The sequence below is a fragment of the Scyliorhinus canicula genome, chromosome 6 (genome assembly GCF_902713615.1).
Source record: "Scyliorhinus canicula chromosome 6, sScyCan1.1, whole genome shotgun sequence".
NCBI lineage: Eukaryota > Metazoa > Chordata > Chondrichthyes > Carcharhiniformes > Scyliorhinidae > Scyliorhinus > Scyliorhinus canicula.
The window spans coordinates 3702102-3723460 of NC_052151.1; the positions used below are offsets into that span (position 1 = coordinate 3702102).

General features: G+C 51.7%; 1 protein-coding gene across 1 annotated transcript in view; it reads right to left on the reverse strand.

Annotated features, from left to right (window-relative positions):
* LOC119966916 (dynein heavy chain 14, axonemal-like) overlaps positions 1-21359 on the reverse strand; it is a 1122002-nt gene that overhangs the window by 118408 nt on the left and 982235 nt on the right. The window contains exons 64-65 of the mRNA XM_038798874.1: positions 16516-16656; positions 9853-10068 (exon numbers count right to left, since the gene is read on the reverse strand). Coding sequence (XP_038654802.1) covers positions 9853-10068; positions 16516-16656 — 357 coding nt within the window. The remainder of the gene's footprint in view (positions 1-9852; positions 10069-16515; positions 16657-21359) is intronic.

The following is a 21359-nucleotide window of genomic DNA, read 5'->3' on the forward strand; positions in this document are numbered from 1 at the left end:
GTTGACTGGGACAGTCGGGCGACCGGCTGTGGCAGCGTGATAGTTGGGGGGCCTTGCGGCACAGGCTTGGGGGGGCCTCAGGTCGGGGGCCCATGCGGGGTTAGCGGGGTCTGCGGGAAACAAGTTGAGGCTGCGGAACTTCCATCGTTGGGAGTCAGTGGGGGGTGTTGTGAGTCAGTGGGAGGTGTTGGGAGTCAGTGGGAGGTGTTGGGAGTCAGTGGGAGATGTTGGGAGTCAGTGAGGGGTGTTGGGAGTCAGTGAGAAGTGATGGGAGTCAGTGGGAGGTGTTGGGAGTCAGTGGGAGGTGTTGGGAGTCAGTGGGAGGTGTTGGGAGTCAGTGGGAGATATTGGGAGTCAGTGGGGGGTGTTGGGAGTCAGTGGGAGATGTTGGGAGTCAGTGGGAGGTGTTGGGAGTCAGTGGGAGGTGTTGGGAGTCAGTGGGAGATGTTGGGAGTCAGTGAGGGGTGTTGGGAGTCAGTGAGAAGTGATGGGAGTGAGTGAGAGGTGTTGGGAGTCGGTGGGAGGTGTTGGGAGTCAGTGGGAGGTGTTGGGAGTCAGTGGGAGGTGTTGGGAGTCAGTGGGAGGTGTTGGGAGTCAGTGGGAGGTGTTGGGAGTCAGTGGGAGGTGTTGGGAGTCAGTGGGAGGTGTTGGGAGTCAGTGGGAGGTGTTGGGAGTCAGTGGGGGTGATGGGAGACAGTGAGAAGTGATGGGAGTCAGTGAGAGGTGTTGGGATACAGTGGGAGGTGTTGGGAGTCAGTGAGAGGTGTGGGGAATCAGTGGGGGGTGTTGGGATTCAGTGGGAGGTGTGGGGAGTCAGTGGGAGGTGTTGGGAGTCAGTGGGAGGTGTTGGGAGTCAGTGAGAGGTGTTGGGAGTCAGTGAGAGGTGTTGGGAGTCAATGGGAGATGTTGCGAGTCAGTGGGAGGTGTTGGGAGTCAGTGGGAGGTGTTGGGAGTCAGTGAGAGGTGTTGGGAGTCAGTGGGGGGTGTTGGGAGTCAGTGGGGGTGTTGGGAGTCAGTGGGTGATGTTGGGAGTCAGTGAGAAGTGATGGGAGTCAGTGAGAGGTGTTGGGATTCAGTGAGAGGTGTTGGGAGTCAGTGAGAGGTGTTGGAAGTCAATGGGAGATGTTGCGAGTCAGTGGGAGATGTTGGGAGTCAGTGGGTGGTGTTGGGAATCAGTGAAAGGTGTTGGGAGTCAATGGGAGATGTTGGGAGTCAGTGGGAGATGTTGGGAATCAGTGGGAGGTGTTGGGAGTCAGTGGGTGGTGTTGGGAGTCAGTGAGAGGTGTTGGGAGTCAGTGGGAGGTGTTGGGAGTCAGTGGGTGGTGTTGGGAGTCAGTGAGAGGTGTGGGGAATCAGTGAGAGGTGTGGGGAATCAATGAGGGGTGTGGGGAGTCAGTGGGAGGTGTTGGGAGTCAGTGAGAGGTGTTGGGAGTCAGTGGGAAGTGATGGGAGTCAGTGAGAGGTGTTGGGAGTCAGTGAGAAGTGATTGGAGTCAGTGAGAGGTGTTGGGATTCAGTGGGAGGTGTTTGGAGTCAGTGAGAGGTGTTGGGAGTCAGTGAGAAGTGATGGGAGTCAGTGAGAGGTGTTGGGATTCAGTGAGAGGTGTTGGGAGTCAGTGAGGGGTGTTGGGAGTCAGTGGGAGGTGTTGGGAGTCAGTGGGGGTGTTGGGAGTCAGTGGGAGGTGTTGGGATTCAGTGAGAGGTGTTGGGAGTCAGTGGGGGGTGTTGGGAGTCAGTGGGGGGTGTTGGGAGTCAGTGGGGGTGTTGGGAGTCAGTGGGAGGTGTTGGGAGTCAGTGAGAGGTGTTGGGAGTCAGTGAGAGGTGTTGGGATTCAGTGAGAGGTGTTGGGAGTCAGTGAGGGGTGTTGGGAGTCAGTGGGAGGTGTTGTGAGTCAGTGGGTGGTGTTGGGATTCAGTGGGAGGTGTGGGGAGTCAGTGGGAGGTGTTGGGAGTCAGTGAGAGGTGTTGGGATTCAGTAGGAGGTGTGGGGAGTCAGTGATAGGTGTGGGGAGTCAGTGAGAGGTGTTGTGAGTCAGTGAGAGGTGTTGGGAGTCAGTGGGAGGTGTTGGGAGTCAGTGGGAGGTGTTGGGATTCAGTGGGAGGTGTGGGGAGTCAGTGAGAGGTGTGGGGAATCAGTGAGGAGTGTGGGGAATCAGTGGGGGGTGTTGGGAGTCAGTGGGAGGTGTTGGGAGTCAGTGGGAGGTGTTGGGATTCAGTGGGAGGTGTGGGGAGTCAGTGAGAGGTGTGGGGAATCAGTGAGGAGTGTGGGGAATCAGTGGGGGGTGTTGGGATTCAGTGGGGGGTGTTGGGAGTCAGTGAGAGGTGTGGGTAATCAGTGGGGGGTGTTGGGAGCCAGTGAGAGGTGAGGGGATTCAGTGGGAGGTGTTGGGAGTCAGTGGGAAGTGATGGGAGCCAGTGAGAGGTGAGGGGATTCAGTGGGAGGTGTTGGGAGTCAGTGAGAAGTGATGGGAGTCAGTGAGAGGTGTGGGGAATCAGTGGGAGGTGTTGGGAGTCAGTGAGAGGTGTGGGGAATCAGTGGGGGGATGTTGGAATTCAGTGAGAGGTGTGGGGATTCAGTGGGAGGTGTTGGGATTCAGTGGGGGGGGGGTGTTGGGATTCAGTGGGAGGTGTGGGGAGTCAGTGAGAGGTGTGGGGAATCAGTGAGGGGTGTGGGGAGTCAGTGATAGGTGTGGGGAGTCAGTGAGAGGTGTTGTGAGTCAGTGAGAGGTGTTGGGAGTCAGTGGGAGGTGTTGGGAGTCAGTGGGAGGTGTTGGGAGTCAGTGGGAGGTGTTGGGATTCAGTGGGAGGTGTGGGGAGTCAGTGAGAGGTGTGGGGAATCAGTGAGGGGTGTGGGGAATCAGTGAGAGGTGTTGGGAGTCAGTGGGAGGTGTTGGGAGTCAGTGAGAAGTGATGGGAGTCAGTGAGAGGTGTGGGGAGTCAGTGAGAGGTGTTGGGAGTCAGTGGGAGGTGTTGGGAGTCAGTGAGAGGTGTTGGGAGTCAGTGGGAGGTGTTGGGAGTCAGTGGGAGGTGTTGGGAGTCAGTGAGAGGTGTGGGGAGTCAGTGGGAGGTGTTGGGAGTCAGTGGGAGGTGTTGGGAGTCAGTGGGAGGTGTTGGGAGTCAGTGAGAGGTGTTGGGAGTCAGTGAGAGGTGTTGGGAGTCAGTGGGAGGTGTTGGGATTCAGTGGAAGGTGTTGGGAGTCAGTGGGAGGTGTTGGGAGTCAGTGGGAGGTGTTGGGAGTCAGTGAGAGGTGTTGGGAGTCAGTGGGAGGTGTTGGGATTCAGTGGGAGGTGTTGGGAGTCAGTGAGAGGTGTTGGGAGTCAGTGGGAGGTGTTGGGATTCAGTGGGAGGTGTTGGGAGTCAGTGAGAGGTGTTGGGAGTCAGTGGGAGGTGTGGCGAATCGGTGGGGGGTGTTGGGATTCAGTGGGAGGTGTTGGGATTCAGTGGGGGGGGGGGTTGGGATTCAGTGAGAGGTGTTGGGAGTCAGTGGGGGGTGTTGGGATTCAGTGGGAGGTGTTGGGATTCAGTGGGAGGTGTTGGGAGTCAGTGGGGGGTGTTGGGATTCAGTGGGAGGTGTTGGGATTCAGTGGGGAGTGTGGGGAATCAGTGGGGGGTGTGGGGAATCAGTGGGCGGTGTGGGTAATCAGTGGGGGGTGTTGGGATTCAGTGGGAGGTGTTGGGATTCAGTGGGGAGTGTGGGGAATCAGTGGGGGGTGTGGGGAATCAGTGGGCGGTGTGGGTAATCAGTGGGGGGTGTTGGGATTCAGTGGGAGGTGTGGGGAATCAGTGGGGGGTGTTGGGATTCAGTGGGAGGTGTGGGGAATCAGTGGGGGGTGTTGGGATTCAGTGGGGAGTGTGGGGAATCAGTGGGCGGTGTGGGTAATCAGTGGGGGGTGTTGGGATTCAGTGGGGAGTGTGGGGAATCAGTGGGCGGTGTGGGTAATCAGTGGGGGGTGTTGGGATTCAGTGGGAGGTGTGCTCCAGCAACGAGACGAGGCCTCGTCATGGGCCCCCATTGCGTATGCATTGAGGGTGATGACTCCCACAGAGCAGCGTTATGCGCAGATTGAGAAAGAGTATCTTGGCCTTCTCACTGGAGTGGTGAAGTTCCACGGCTACGTCTATGCACTTCTGCAGTTCACGGTTGAAACCGACCTCCGCCCCCTTGTAAATACTATCAAAAAGGCCTTGAATTACATTACGCCTCGCGTCCAGCATATCCTACTCAAGCTGCGCAGGTATGACTTTCAACTGATCTATACCCCTGGCAAGGACCTTGCCGTTGCCGATGCCCTCTCAAGGTCGATCACAACTCCGTGTGATCATGACGGCTTCATTTGCCAAATTGATGCTCAAGTTCAGCTTGCAGCCTCCCATTTGCCAGCTACGGATGCACGACTGATGCAAATTCACCACAAGACAGCGGCTGATCCACTTCTGCAGCGGGTGATGCGCCTGATGTCAGACGGGTGGCTCAAGGGCCAATGCCCGCAATTTTACAACGTCCGCGATGATCTGGCGGTTGTCGACGGGGTTCTCCTGAAATTGGATGGCATCGTCGTCCCACAAAGCATGCGCCAGCTGGTGTTGGAGCAACTGCATGAAGGCTATTTAGGAATGGAGAAGTGCCGCTGCAGGGCCAGAGAAGCCGTCTACTGGCCGGGCATCAATGATGACATCGCCAATGTGGTGCTCAACTGCTCTACCTGCCAGCATTGTCAGCCCGCCCAACCACAGGAGACCCTGATGCCCCATGAGCCCGTCACATCGCCTTGGACCAAAGTGGGCATCGACTTGTTCCATGCATCATCATGGCTACTTCTCCAGTTACCCGGAGGTCATCAGGCTGCATGATCTCACATCCACGGCTGTGATCAGGGCTTGTAAGGAGGCATTTTCCTGACATGGCATTCCGCTGACGGTCATGTCAGATAATGGCCCCTGTTTTGCGAGCCAGGAATGGGCCGGCTTCGCCCGACACTACAACTTCGAGTATGTTACGTCCAGTCCCCTATATCCCCAATCCAATGGGAAGGCGGAAAAGGGTGTCCACATCGTAAGGAGGCTCCTCAGCAAGGCCGCCGACGCCGGCTCAGATTTCCTTCTTGCTCTGCTGGCCTATCACTCTGCCCCGCTCTCCACCGGTCTGTCGCCTGCTCAGCTGTTAATGAACTCAGGACGACGGTGCCATCGATTCTCACTCCCAATCTCGATTATGTCCCCGGGCTCCACCGCATGCACATGTCTCAACTGCAGCAGAAAACGTCCTAACTCACGGGCTGCTGACCTTCCCGACATCCATCCACGCAACAAGGTTCAAATCCACCTCCCGGATAGTGGCTGGTCTGCGCCTGCTGTCGTTCTAAGGCATTCGTTATCCAGTGATTTGTAAATAGATTCGTTGGTCGTTCCAGTTCATGGTAGTCATCTGCACCAGGCACCTTCCTCTGTAAATACTCTTGTTCCCTGTATATACCTTTGTACATATGGCTTCGCACCTCACACTTAGCTAGGTACATTCTCCACACACCCACACTATTTATTATCACATGCCTATATCTACATTTTTTTTAATAAAAGGGGGATGTCATAATATACACAGTATATCATGGTGCACACACACACTGATGGACACACACAGGGACCAATCAACATGTACAAACACCGCAGCCAATCACCAGTTAGAATACACACATATATAAAGGCAGAGGGCACCACGGTTCCCACTCATTCTGGGTGCTGCCTCTGAGTGTAACAACTCATCCAGCCCAGCACAGCCCAGCACAGACACGTGCTGAGAGAATCAACTGGTTCGGACAAGGATTAGGTCTCTAGTTTAAGTTAGCATCATTTAGACCCACAGTCATCGTGTGTTAGTTAGTTAGAAGTAGTTAATAAAATTGAGTTGAACCTTCATCAGTGTTGGAAGTGTCTGTTCATCTCTCAAGTCTACACTAGCCAACACTTCACCACTGACTCCCAACATCTCCCACTGATTCCCAACATCTCCCACTGATTCCCAACATCTCCCACTGACTCCCAACATCTCCCACTGACTCCCAACACCTCCCATTGACTCCCAACATCTCCCACTGACTCCCAACATCTCCCACTGATTCCCAACATCTCTCACTGACTTCCAACATCTCCCACTGATTCCCAACATCTCCCACTGATTCCCAACATCTCCCACTGACTCCCAACACCCCCCACTGACTCCCAACATCTCCCACTGACTCCCAACACCTCCCACTGACTCCCAACATCTCCCACTCACTCCCCACATCTCCCACTCACTCCCCACATCTCCCACTGACTCCCAACACCTCCCATTGACTCCCAACATCTCCCACTGACTCCCAACACCTCCCACTGACTCCCAACATCTCCCACTCACTCCCCACATCTCCCACTGACTCCCAACACCTCCCACTGACTCCCAACATCTACCACAGACTCCCAACACCTCCCATTGACTCCCAACATCTCCCACTGACTCCCAACACATCCCACTGACTCCCAACACCTCTCACTGACTCCCAACACCTCCCACTGATTCCCAACACCTCCCACTGACTCCCAACACCTCCCACTGATTCCCAACACCTCTCACTGACTCCCAACATCTCCCATTGACTCCCAACATCTCCCACTGATTCCCAACATCTCTCACTGACTCCCAACATCTCCCATTGACTCCCAACATCTCCCACTGATTCCAAACACCTCCCATTGACTCCCAACATCTCCCACTGACTCCCAACACCTCCCATTGACTCCCAACATCTCCCACTCACTCCCCACACCTCCCACTGACTCCCAACACCCCCACTGACTCCCAACACCTCCCACTGACTCCCAACATCTCCCACTGACTCCCAACATCTCCCACTGACTCTCAACACCTCCCACTGACTCCCAACACCCCCCACTGACTCCCAACACCTCCCATTGACTCCCAACATCTTCCACTGACTCCCAACACCTCTCACTGACTCCCAACACCCCCCACTGACTCCGAACACCTCTCACTGACTCCCAACACCTCCCACTGACTCCCAACACCCCCCACTGACTCACAACACCTCCCACTGACTCACAACACCTCCCACTGACTTACAACACCTCCCACTGACTCACAACAGCTCCCACTGACTCCCAACACCTCCAACTGACTCCCAACACCTCCCACTGACTTCCAACACCTCCCACTGACTCCCAACACCTCCCATTGTCTCCCAACACACCCGACTGACTCCCAACATCTCCCACTCACTCCCCACACCTCCCACTGACTCCGAACACCTCCCACTGACTCCAAACACCTCCCACTGACTCCCAACACCTCCCACTGACTCCCCACACCTCCCACTGACTCCCAACACCTCTCACGGACTCCTAACACCTCCGACTGACTACCAACACCTCCCAGTGACTCCCAACACCTCCCACTGACTCCCAACACGTCTCACTGACTCCCAACACCTCCCACTGACTCCCAACACCTCCCAATGACTCCCAACACCTGCCACTGACTCGCAACACCTCCCACTGACTCCCAACATCTCCCACTGACTCCCAACGCCTCCCACTGACTCCCAACATCACCCACTCACTCCCAACATCTCCCACTGACTCCCAACACCTCCCACTGACTCCCAACACCTCCCACTGACTCCCAACACCTCCCACTGACTCCCAACATCACCCACTGTTCCCAACACCTTCCACTGACTCCCAACACCTCCCACTGACTTCCAACACCTCCCACTGACTCCCCACACCTCCCACTGACTTCCAACACCTCCCACTGACTCCCAACACCTCCCACTGACTCCCAACATCTCCCACTGACTCCCAACATCACCCACTGATTCTCCACACCTCCCACTGACTCCCAACACCTCCCACTGACTCCCAACACCTCCCACTGATTCCCCACACTTCTCACTGACTCCCAACACTTCCCGATGACTCCCAACACCTCTCACTGACTCCCAACACCTCCCACTGACTCCCAACACCTCCCACTGACTACCCACACCTCCCACTGAATCCCAACACCCCCCACTGAATCCCAACACCCCCCCCCACTGAATCCCAACACCCCCCACTGATTCCCCACACCTCCTACTGACTCCAAACACCTCCCACTGACTCCCAACACCTCCCATGGCTCCCAACACCTCCCACTGACTCGTAACATCTCCCACTGAATGCCAACACCTCTCATCGACTACCAACACCTCTCACCGACTCCCAACATCACCCACTGACTCCACACACCTCCCACTGACTCCCAACAGCTCCCACTGACTCCCCACACCTCCCACTGACTCACCACACCTTCCACTGACTCCCCACACCTCCCACTGACTCCCAACACCTCCCACTGACTCCCAACACCTCCCACTGACTCCCAACATCTCCCACTGACTCCCCACACCTCCCAGTCACTCCTAACATGTCCCATGCACTTCCAACACCTCCCACTGACTCTCAACATCACCCACTGACTCCCAACACCTCCCCCTGATTCCCCACACCTCCCACTGACTCCCAACATCTCCCACTGACTCCCAACATCTCCCACTATCTCTTGGGTTATGTGCTAGGGTATAGAAAACACCAAAGTACATTATGGAGGTCACCTGACCGATAACAGTTGATAGATTTTGGTGACAATGAGCAGACGGGCCTGCCTTTCAGTTGTTATTCAACAGACGTCTTCGGCGCTTTTAATCAAAAAACAAGCTATATTCAATGAATTTAGTTTCCATGTTTATAAACACAGACAGTAAAATTTGTTATCAACTACAAACATAACTCTCCCACACAGCTACAGTAACATATGCATATCCCTTAATGAATTCCCCCTTAACTGTTCAAATTTAATAACAAGATCCCATAAACCAAAACCCCCTTTTTTTTTAACCAAAAACAGTAGGTAACTATAATCATTGGGCTTCTTCCTTGAAATAACTCTTTAATATTGAAAATAGAGAGACAGGCCAAAATATTTCTCTGTCTGAGTCTACGGCAGCCAAAATGTGAAAAACAAAAGTCAAAACTCACAGAGCCACAGCCCAGCTCCACCCGCACAATGAAATCACTAAAGCCATGTGATAAGACAAAAACCTTTCTTAAAGGGACACTTCCATCACACTCCCAAGATCTCCCACTGGCTCCCAACATCTCCCATTGGCTCCCAATACTGCCCACTGTGGCCCAATATTTTCCACTGTCTCCCAACATCACTCACTGTCTCCAACTTCTCCTAATGACTCTGGACATGTCTCACTGACTCCCACTTTTTTCGATATTTCACACTTCTTCAAAACATTTCCCACTGTCTCCCAACATTTCCCAACATCTCCCACTGACTTCTGTCATTTCTCACTGTCTCCCACAGTCCATAAAACCATAAGACATAGGAGCAGAATTAGGCCACTCGGCCCATCGAGTCTGCTCCGCCATTTAATCATGGCTGATATTTTCTCATCCCCATTCTCCTGCCTTCCTCTCAAAACCCCTGATCCCCTTATTCGTCCATTCGTTCCGAACATCACTCACTATCGTTCCCTTATTCCCACCATCTCCCATTAGTTTTTACTGTGTCCCAACATTCCTAGCTTCTCGCACAGTCTTCCATTGTTTCTGAACATTTTCCAATGCCTCATCCCATCTCAACATCACTCACTGCCTCCTGCCACCATCTTGTCATCTCCTCCACTCTCTCCCAGCATTGAACACCATTTCCTGGATTCTCTCTCTTGCTCAGTAAGTGCTGCAATAGGATAGGGTTTGTATGTTGGAGTGTGACAGCCTCCGTTAACAACACGCTTGCAATTCTTTACCTCGATTTTCTCTGTTGTTGCTGGGATTAGAGAATAGTCGGGTGACATTGGGATATGGTTTTCAATCAGGAACGTTATCCATTGATCCACCAGGCTCTTCCGGTAATGTGCAGTGAATGGGCCAAAGTAAGTGATACTAGCGGCTGACAGAAGGGTATCTCCCACAATTCCATGCAAATAGCGATCCAAGGCATCGAGAGATTCCTTCCAACGGATCTATAAAGGCAAGGTTTCTTAATCAATCAATATCGAAGGCTCACAGAACATTAGCAACTCAGCATGTCTGGCACTAAAGACGCCCTGAGATCATCAAGTCTGCGAGCCACTAAACCTCCTGCTCAATTCCCATACCCTCCTGATAATCTCCCAAACCCGTCCACTCTAATCCCACTGTCCCATTCACTCCCCCCACCCTCCTGATAATCTCCCAAACCCGTCCACTCTAATCCCACTCTCCGCCTCAATCCCTATACCTTCCTGATAATCTCCCAAACCCGTCCATTCTAATCCCACTCTCCTGCTCAATTCCCATACCTTCCTGATTATCTCCCAAACCCACCCACTCTAATCCCACTCTCCCATTCACTTCCCATACCTTCCTGATAATCTCCCAAACCCGTCCACTCTAATCCCACTCTCCCATTCACTCCCCGTACCCTCCTGATAATCTCCCAAACCCGTCCACTCTAATCCCACTCTCCCTTTCACTCCCCCCACCCTCCTGATAATCTCCCAAACCCACCCACTCTAATCCCACTCTCCCATTCACTCCCCGTACCCTCCTGATAATCTCCCAAACCCACCCACTCTAATCCCACTCTCCCATTCACTTCCTTGACCTTCCTGATAATCTCCCAAACCCGTCCACTCTAATCCCACTCTCCCATTCACTTCCCGTACCTTCCTGATAATCTCCCAAACCCACCCACTCTAATCCCACTCACCTGCTCAATCCATATACCTTCCTGATAATCTCCCAAACCCGTCCATTCTAATCCCACTCTCCTGCTCAATTCCCGTACCCTCCTGATAATCTCCCAAACCCGTCCACTCTAATCCCACTCTCCTGCTCAATTCCCATACCTTCCTGATAATTTCCCAAACCCACCCACTCTAATCCCACTCTCCCTTTCACTCCCCCCACCCTCCTGATAATCTTCCAAACCCACCCACTCTAATCCCACTCTCCCTTTCACTCCCCCCACCCTCCTGATAATCTCCCAAACCCACCCACTCTAATCCCACTCTCCCATTCACTCCCCGTACCCTCCTGATAATCTCCCAAACCCACCCACTCTAATCCCACTCTCCCATTCACTCCCCGTACCCTCCTGATAATCTCCCAAACCCACCCACTCTAATCCCACTCTCCCATTCACTCCCCGTACCATCCTGATAATCTCCCAAACCCACCCACTCTAATCCCACTTTCCCATTCACTCCCCCCACCCTCCTGATAATCTCCCAAACCCACCCACTCTAATCCCACTCTCCCATTCACTCCCCCCACCCTCATGATAATCTCCCAAACCCACCCACTCTAATCCCACTCTCCCATTCACTCCCCGTACCCTCCTGATAATCTCCCAAACCCACCCACTCTAATCCCACTCTCCCATTCACTCCCCGTACCCTCCAGATAATCTCCCAAACCCACCCACTCTAATCCCACTCTCCCATTCACTCCCCGTACACTCCTGATAATCTCCCAAACCCACCACTCTAATCCCACTCTCCCATTCACTCCCCCACCCACCCGATAATCTCCCAAACCCACCCACTCTAATCCCACTCTCCCATTCACTCCCCCCATCCTCCTGATAATCTCCCAAACACACCCACTGTAATCCCACTCTCCCATTCACTCCTCCAAACCCTCCTGATAATCTCCCAATCCCATCCACTCTAATCCCACTCTCCCATTCACTCCCCGTACCCTCCTGATAATCTCCCCAACCCACCCACTCTAATCCCACTCTCCCATTCACTCCCCCCACCCTCCTGATAATCTCCCAAACCCACCCACTCTAATCCCACTCTCCCATTCACTCCCCATACCCTCCTGATAATCTCCCAAACCCACCCACTCTAATCCCACTCTCCCATTCACTCCCCCACCCTCCTGATAATTCCCCAAACCCACCCTCTAACCCACTCTCCCATTCACCCCCCACAGTCCTGATAATCTCCCAAACCCACCCACTCTAATCCCCCTCACCCTTCACTCCCCCCCCCCTCCTGAAATCTCCCAAACCCACCACCTAATCCCACTCTCCCATTCACTCCCCCCACACCTCGATAATCTCCCAACCCCACCCACTAATCCCACTCTCCCATTCACTCCCCGTACCCTCCGATAATCTCCCAAACCCACCCACTCTAATCCCACTCTCCCATTCACTCCCCAACCCTCCATAATCTCCCAACCCACCCACTAAGCCCACCTCCCACGCTCCCAACGCCCCCCACCCCCTGAACTCCCAAAACCCACCCACTCAAGCGACGCTCCCATTCACGCCCCCACCACCGATAATCTCCCAAACCCACCCACTCTAATCCCACTATCCCATTCACTCCCCCACCCTCCTGATAATCTCCCAAACCCACCCACTCTAATCCCACTCTCCCATTCACTCCCCCCACCATCCTGCTAATCTCCCAAACCACCCACTCTAATTCCCATTCTCCCATTCCCTCCCCGTACACTCCTGATAATCTCCCAAACCCCCCACTCTAATCCCACTCTCCCATTCACTCCCCCCACCCTCCTGATAATCTCCCAAACCCACCCACTCTAATCCCACTCTCCCATTCACTCCCCCCACCATCCTGATAATCTCCCAAACCCGCCCACTCTAATCCCACTCTCCCATTCACATCCTGTACCTTCCTGATAATCTCCCAAACCCGTCCACTCTAATCCCACTCTCCCATTCACTCCCCATACCCTCCTGATAATCTCCCAAACCCACCCACTCTAATCCCACTCTCCCTTTCACTCCCCCCACCCTCCTGATAATCTCCCAAACCCACCCACTCTAATCCCACTCTCCCATTCACTCCCCCCACCATCCTGATAATCTCCCAAACCCACCCACTCTAATCCCACTCTCCCATTCACTCCTCAAAACCCTCCTGATAATCTCCCAAACCCACCCACTCTAATCCCACTCTCCCATTCACTCCCCGTACCCTCCTGATAATCTCCCAAACCCACCCACTCTAATCCCACTCTCCCATTCACTCCCCCCACCATCCTGATAATCTCCCAAACTCACCCACTCTAATCCCACTCTCCCATTCACTCCTCAAAACCCTCCTGATAATCTCCCAAACCCACCCACTCTAATCACACTCTCCCATTCACTCCCCCACCATCCTGATAATCTCCCAAACCCACCCACTCTAATCCCACTCTCCCATTCACTCCCCGTACCCTCCTGATAATCTCCCAAACCCACCCACTCTAATCCCACTCTCCCATTCACTCCCCGTACCTTCCTGATAATCTCCCAAATCCACCCACTCTAATCCCACTCTCCCATTCACTCCCCCACCATCCTGATAATCTCCCAAACCCACCCACTCTAATCCCACTCTCCCATTCACTCCCCCCACCCTCCTGATAATCTCCTATAACCCACCCACTCTAATCCCACTCTCCCATTCACTCGCCCCACCCTCCTGATAATCTCCCAAACCCACCCACTCTAATCCCACTCTCCCATTCACTCCCCGTACCCTCCTGATAATCTCCCAAACCCACCCACTCTAATCCCACTCTCCCATTCACTCCTCCCACCCTCCTGATAATCTCCCAACCCCACCCACTCTAATCCCACTCTCCCATTCACTCCCCGTACCCTCCTGATAATCTCCCAACCCCACCGACTCTAATCCCACTCTCCCATTCACTCCCCCACCATCCTGATAATCTCCCAAACCCACCCACTCTAATCCCACTCTCCCATTCACTCCCCGTACCCTCCTGATAATCTCCCAAACCCACCCACTCTAATCCCACTCTCCCATTCACTCCTCCCACCCTCCTGATAATCTCCCAACCCCACCCACTCTAATCCCACTCTCCCATTCACTCGCCCCACCATCCTGATAATCTCCCAAACCCAACCACTCTAATCCCACTCTCCCATTCACTTCCCGTACCCTCCTGATAATCTCCCAAACCCACCCACTCTAATCCCACTCTCCCATTCACCCCCCACCGTCCTGATAATCTCCCAAACCCACCCACTCTAATCCCACTCTCCCATTCACTCCCCCCACCCTCCTGATAATCTCCCAAACCCACCCACTCTAATCCCACTCTCCCATTCACTCCCCCCACCCTCCTGATAATCTCCTATAACCCACCCACTCTAATCCCACTCTCCCATTCACTCCCCCACCCTCCTGATAATCTCCCAAACCCACCCACTTTAATCCCACTCTCCCATTCACTCCCCCACCATCCTGATAATCTCCCAAACCCACCCACTCTAATCCCACTCTCCCATTCACTCCCCGTACCTTCCTGATAATCTCCCAAATCCACCCACTCTAATCCCACTCTCCCATTCACTCCCCCACCACCCTGATAATCTCCCAAACCCACCCACTCTAATCCCACTCTCCCATTCACTCCCCCCACCCTCCTGATAATCTCCCAAACCCACCCACTCTAATCCCACTCTCCCATTCACTCGCCCCACCCTCCTGATAATCTCCCAAACCCACCCACTCTAATCCCACTCTCCCATTCACACCTCCCACCCTCCTGATAATCTCCCAAACCCACCCACTCTAATCCCACTCTCCCATTCACTCCCCCCACCCTCCTGATAATCTCCCAAACCCACCCACTCTAATCCCACTCTCCCATTCACTCCTCCAAACCCTCCTGATAATCTCCCAAACCCACCCACTCTAATCCCACTCTCCCATTCACTCCCCCACCATCCTGATAATCTCCCAAACCCACCCACTCTAATCCCACTCTCCCATTCACTCCTCCAAACCCTCCTGATAATCTCCCAAACCCACCCACTCTAATCCCACTCTCCCATTCACTCCCCCACCATCCTGATAATCTCCCAAACCCACCCACTCTAATCCCACTCTCCCATTCACTCCCCATACCTTCCTGATAATCTCCCAAATCCACCCACTCTAATCCCGCTCTCCCATTCACTCCCCGTACCTTCCTGAGAATCTCCCAAACCCACCCACTCTAATCCCACTCTCCCATTCACTCCCCCCACCCTCCTGATAATCTCCCAAACCCACCCACTCTAATCCCACTCTCCTTCTCAGGCCCATACTTTCTCAATAACTCCCATTCTTGTCCATTCTCTTTCACTCTCGCACTCTCGCTCACTCTCTCACTCTCTGCCTTTCAAGCTCCCTCGGTAAAACTCATTCTCTGTCTTTTTACTCTGTCACTTTAACACTCTCTCTTCCTCAATCTCTTTTTCTGCCTCTCTCAAATGTCTCTTCCACTTGCTCTGTCTCTTTTACCACACACTCTGTTACTCGTACTCCCTTTCTGCGTCACCCTCACTCTCTGAAATGCACTATCTCTTTCTCTATCACCCTCACTCTCTGAAATGCACTATCTCTTTCTCTATCACTCTCACTCTCTGAAATGCACAATCTCTTTCTCTATCACCCTCACTCTCTGAAATGCACTATCCCTTTCTGCATCACCCTCACTCTCTGAAATGCACTATCTCTTTCTCTATCACTCTCACTCTCTGAAATGCACTATCTCTTTCTCTATCACTCTCACTCTCTGAAATGCACTATCCCTTTCTGCATCACCCTCACTCTCTGAAATGCACTATCTCTTTCTCTATCACTCTCACTCTCTGAAATGCACTATCTCTTTCTCTATCACTCTCACTCTCTGAAATGCACTATCTCTTTCTCTATCACTCTCACTCTCTGAAATGCACTATCTCTTTCTCTATCACCCTCACTCTCTGAAATGCACTATCTCTTTCTCTATCACTCTCACTCTCTGAAATGCACTATCCCTTTCTGCATCACCCTCACTCTCTGAAATGCACTATCTCTTTCTCTATCACTCACTCTCTGAAATACACTATCTCTTTCTCTATCACTCTCACTCTCTGAAATGCACTATCTCTTTCTCTATCACCCTCACTCTCTGAAATGCACTATCCCTTTCTTTATCACCCTCACTCTCTGAAATGCACTATCTCTTTCTCTATCACTCACTCTCTGAAATACACTATCTCTTTCTCTATCATCTCACTCTCTGAAATGCGCTATCTCTTTCGCTATCACTCTCACTCGATCTAACCCTTTGTTCTACTCACTCTCCCTCATTTCGTCACTCTGTTTCCCATCTCACACTGCCCAGTCATTTTTATACACTCCACTTCTACGTTTACCATCCCTCTCTCTTCATCTCCCTCTCTCTGTCCTATTCATTCTCTCTGCCTCCCTCAGCTTTCTGTGCCACACAAACTGCAGTTGTTCACGAAGGCAGTTCACCGTCTAGTGAAATTAGGGCCAGGTGGCATTGCAAGCAATGATTCAATCCAATGAAAGAATAAGAAAGCACACTCAGATTCACTCTCCTGCTATAACACAGTGACTCTGCGAGCTGAACAGGTCACCAGTTTGAAAAGACGGCACCTTTTCATTGCCAAGGGCTGTGATCAGGGCTGCCGCCCGAGAGATACGCTTCAGAGTGAGCAGTTTGCGATTGGCCAGGGTCTCCTTTTGCTCCACAGTTTGATGGAAGAGCTGCTGTAATGACTGCTGATGATCCTCAACCTGTGGGACACAAACAGAAGGGGAATGTTGTTATGGGCCAGGGTTTAGAAAACATGGAGTTACGGGGAGCACAAGGACCTGTCTTTCAGGTGTTATTCAACAGAATATTACTTAACAGAATATTAAGCAATTTTAATCGAAAACAACGTTTATTCAACAAATTCAGTTGACATTTTTATAAACACACACAGTAAGCATTTTTATCACCTACAAACATTAATACCCCACACAGCTACAGTACTCTGTATATAATCCTTAATCAATTTCCATTAACTTTAGCTGTTCCAATTTAATAACAAGATCCCATAAACCAGAAACCCCTTTTACCAAAACAGTTGGTTTGAATTCCTTCCAGAAATAAGTTATTTCTTTTAAGTTCTCAAGAGAGTGAGACACAAGACAAGACTTCTCTGTCTGAACACAGCGTCCAAATGTGAAAACCAAAGCAGAAAAACTCAAAGCCACAAAACAGCCCAAACCAAAACAAAAGTAAAACCCTGAGCCACAGCCCAGCTCCACCCACACAATGACATCACTGAAGTCATTTGATGGGACAAAACATTTCTTAAAGGGACACTGCCATGACAACATTAAGAGTATGGATTTGCTGCATTATAATTATGAGTGGGGGATGTTCAGCACACATTGGTATGAATGACATAGTCAGGAAGAGTGGTGAGGTCCTGAAGGGGGAGTTCAGGGAGTTAGGTACTAAATTTGAAAAATCTCTAAGGTTGTAATCTCGGGATTACTCCCTGTGCCATGTGCCAGTGAGGCTCCAAATAGGAAGATAGTACAGTTCAACACGTGGCTAATGAGCTGGTGCAGGAGGGATGGTTTCATATTTCTGGATCAATGGGATCTCCTCCAGAGAAGATGGGACCTGTACTAGAAGGTAGATTTGCACCTAAACTGGAGGGGCATATATATCCTGGCTGGGAGGTTTGATAGCATCACTCGGGAAGGTTTGAACTAGTGTGGCAAGGGGCTGGGAACCAGAGCAGTGGGTCAGCAGGTGAAGTAACTTAGGGGGAACTAAAGATTGAGGGCAGTAAGACTCAGAGGAAGAGCAGGCAGGGCGAAGTTGCTGAACACAGCGGGACTGATGGTCTGAAGTGCATTTATTTCAATGCGAGAAGTATAACAGGTAAGACAGATGAATTTAGGACTTGGAATTACGATATTGTTGCTATTACAGAGACTTGATTGAGGGAAGGGCAGGATTGGCTGTTCTGAATCCCGGATTCAAATGTTTCAGGTGGGATAGAGGGGATGTAAAAGGGATGGGGGAGTTGCATTGCTGGTTAAGGGGAATATCACAGCAAGAGGACACCGCGGAGGGCTCATGCAGTGAGGCAATATGGGTAGAGCTCAGGAATAGGAAGGGTGTAGTCACAATGTTGGAGGTTTACAGGCTCCCAACATCCAGTGGGAGATAGAGGACTAGATATGTACGTAGACTTTGGAAAGATGTAAAAGCAAGAGGATTGTTGTGGTGAGTGATTTTAACATCCCCTGGGACTCACTCAGTGCGAGGGGTGTGGATGGTTCAGAGTTTGTCAGGAGCATCCAGGAGAGCTTCTTGAAACAGTATGTCGATAGTCTAAGTAGGGAAGGAGCTGGATTGGACCTAGTATTGGGGAATAAGCCCAACCAGGTAGTGTAGAGATTCAGTAGGGCGGCACGGCAGCACAGTGGTTAGCATTGTTGCCTCACAGCGCCAAGGACCTGTATACAATTCCTGGCTTGGGTCACTGTCTGCACGGATCAAAGAACAAACAATACAGCACAGGAACAGGCCCTTTGGCCCTCCAAGCCTGCGCTGACCATGGTACCTGCCTGAACTAAAACCGTCTGCACTTATAGAGTCCTTATCCTTCCATTCCCACTCTGTTCCTATATCTGTCTAGATGCCCCTTAAATGCCGCTATTGTACCTGCGCCCCCCACCTCCCCAGGCAGCGCGTTCCATAGATTTACCACCCTGTGGAAAAAACTTGCCCTGCACATCTGTTCTAAGCTTTTTCCCACGCACGTTAAACCTATGTCCCCTAGTACTTGACTCTCCTACCCTAGGAAAGAGCATCTGACTATCCACTCTGTCCATACCACTTATAATCTTGTAGACCTCTATCAGGCCGCCTCTCAACCTCCATCCTTCCAGTGAGAACAGACTGTGTTTATCTAACCTCTCCTCATAGCTGATGCCCTTCATACCAGGCAACATCCTAGTAAACCGCTTCTGTACCCTCTCCAAAGCATCCACATCCTTCTGGTAGTGTGGAGACCAGAACTGTACACAATATTCAGAATGAGGCCTAACGAAGATCCTGTGCAGCTGCAACATAAGACCATAATAAGATGTCTTACAACACCAGGTTAAAGTCCAACATGTTTGTTTCAAACACTAGCTTTCGGAGCACTGCTCCTTCCTCAGGTGAGTGCTCAGTCCAGTCCAACGCCGGCATCTCCACATCATAAGACCATAATACATAGGAGCAGAATTAGGCCACTCGGCCCATCGAGTCTGCTCCGCCATTCAATCATGGCTGATATTTTTCTCATCCCCATTCTCCTGCCTTCTCTCCATAACCCCTGATCCCCAAATTAATCAAGAACCTATCTATCTCTGTCTGAAAGACACTCAGTGATTTGGCCTCCACAGCCTTCTGCGGCAAAGAGTTCCACAGAGTCATCATCCTCTGGCTGAAGAAATTCCTTCACATCTCTGATCCCAATGGTTCAGAAATCTGAAACCCTCCCTCCTGTACCAGTGTTCTTCAAACCTTTTTACCGGGTACCCATTTTTACCAACCGGCCAAGCCTTTGGGATCCAACCCAGCCGACCTTCGCGACCCACCATTTTCTCTTACCTTGTTTGTTGCTGACAAAAATGGAGGAAATGGTTTTGGGTCCCTTTGGCCCTCGTACACACTCCTCCAATAGAACCTGTTGTATGAAGGTGAAACCTTCTGGTGTCGGAAAGTATGAAGTCTCCATCTGTCCAAAGTTCTGCATTTTTTCACGGTAGAATTTTATCAAATAAACCCCCCCCCCCCCCCCCCCCCGAACTTGTAAAAAAAAAATGAATAAAATAAAAATTAAATGAACAAAATGAATAAAACCCCCCGAACTTGTAAAACAAAAAGCTGCGACTGTTAAAAAAAAAGCGGCTGCACTGCGCACACGTGCCCGATCATCGGCACGCATGCGCATAGTGTTGCATGTTCGCAGCCATTTTGAAGGCCTCTTGCAGCCGGCTGCTGCGGTTGTTGATGAAATGAAATGAAAATGAAATGAAAATCGCTTATTGTCACGAGTAGGCTTCAATGAAGTTACTGTGAAAAGCCCCTAGTCGCCACATTCCGGCGCCTGTCCGGGGAGGCTGGTACGGGAATCGAACCGTGCTGCTGGCCTGTTTGGTCTGCTTTAAAAGCCAGCGAGTTAGCCTAGTGAGCTAAACCAGCCCCTGAACATAGAACAGACAGTGCAGAAGGAGGCCATTCGGTCCATCGGGTCTGCACCGACCCACTTAAGCCCTCACTTCCACCCTATCCCCGTAATCCAAAAACCCCTCCTAACCTTTTTGATTACTAAGGGCAATTTAGCATGGTCAATCTACCTAACCAGCTTGTCTTTGGACTGTGGGAGAAAACTGGGGCACCCGGAGGAAATCCACGCAGACACGGGGAGAACGTGCAGACTCCGCAGACAGTGACCCAGCGGGGAATCGAACCTGGGACCCTGGCGCTGTGAAGCCACAGTGCTATCCACTTGTGCTACCATGTTGCGTGCAGATTTGCGCGATTGGGAGCGCCATGACGGACGGCTCAGCGACCTTCCCGACAACTGCCTCCAACCCACTCGCGGGTCGCGCCTCCCAGTTTGCCAATGCCTGTCCTACACCACCGATTTAGCCACATGTTTAGCTGCTCTATCCTCCTATTTCTAGCCTCACTGGCATGTGGCACAGGGAGAAATCCTGAGATTACAACCCGAGAGGTCCTGCTTCTTAGCTTACTGTCTACCTCTTTCTGCAAGACCTCATCACTCTCCCTGCCTATGTCATTAGTACCTATGTGTACCATGACCTCTGGCTGTTCACTCTTCCCTTCAGGATGTCCTGTGTTCGTTCAGAGACATCCTTGACCCTGGCACCAGGGAGGCTATCCTGGTGTCTCTTTCACTTCCACAGAAACGTCTATCTGTGTTCCTTACTATAGAGTCCCCAATAACTATTGCTCTCCTGCACTTTGTCCTCCCCTGCTGAGCAACAGAGCTAGTTGTGTTGCCACTGTTGTGATATTTTTTTAATTTTTAGACTACCCAATTCATTTTCTCCAATTAAGGGCAATTTAGCATGGCCAATCCACCTAGCCTGTACACAGAACATAGAACATAGAAAAATACAGCACAGAACAGGCCCTTCGGCCCACGATGTTGTGCCGAAACTTTTGTCCAGATTAGGAACAAATTAATCTACACCCCATCATTCTACCATAATCCATGTACCTATCCAATAGACACTTAAAGGTCCCAAATGTTTCCGACTCAACTACTTCCACAGGCAGTGCCTTCCATGCCCCCATTACTCTCTGGGTAAAGAACCTACCTCTGACATCCCCCCTATATCTTCCACCATTCACCTTAAATTTATGTCCCCTTATAATGGTTTGTTCCACCCGGGGAAAAAGTCTCTGACTG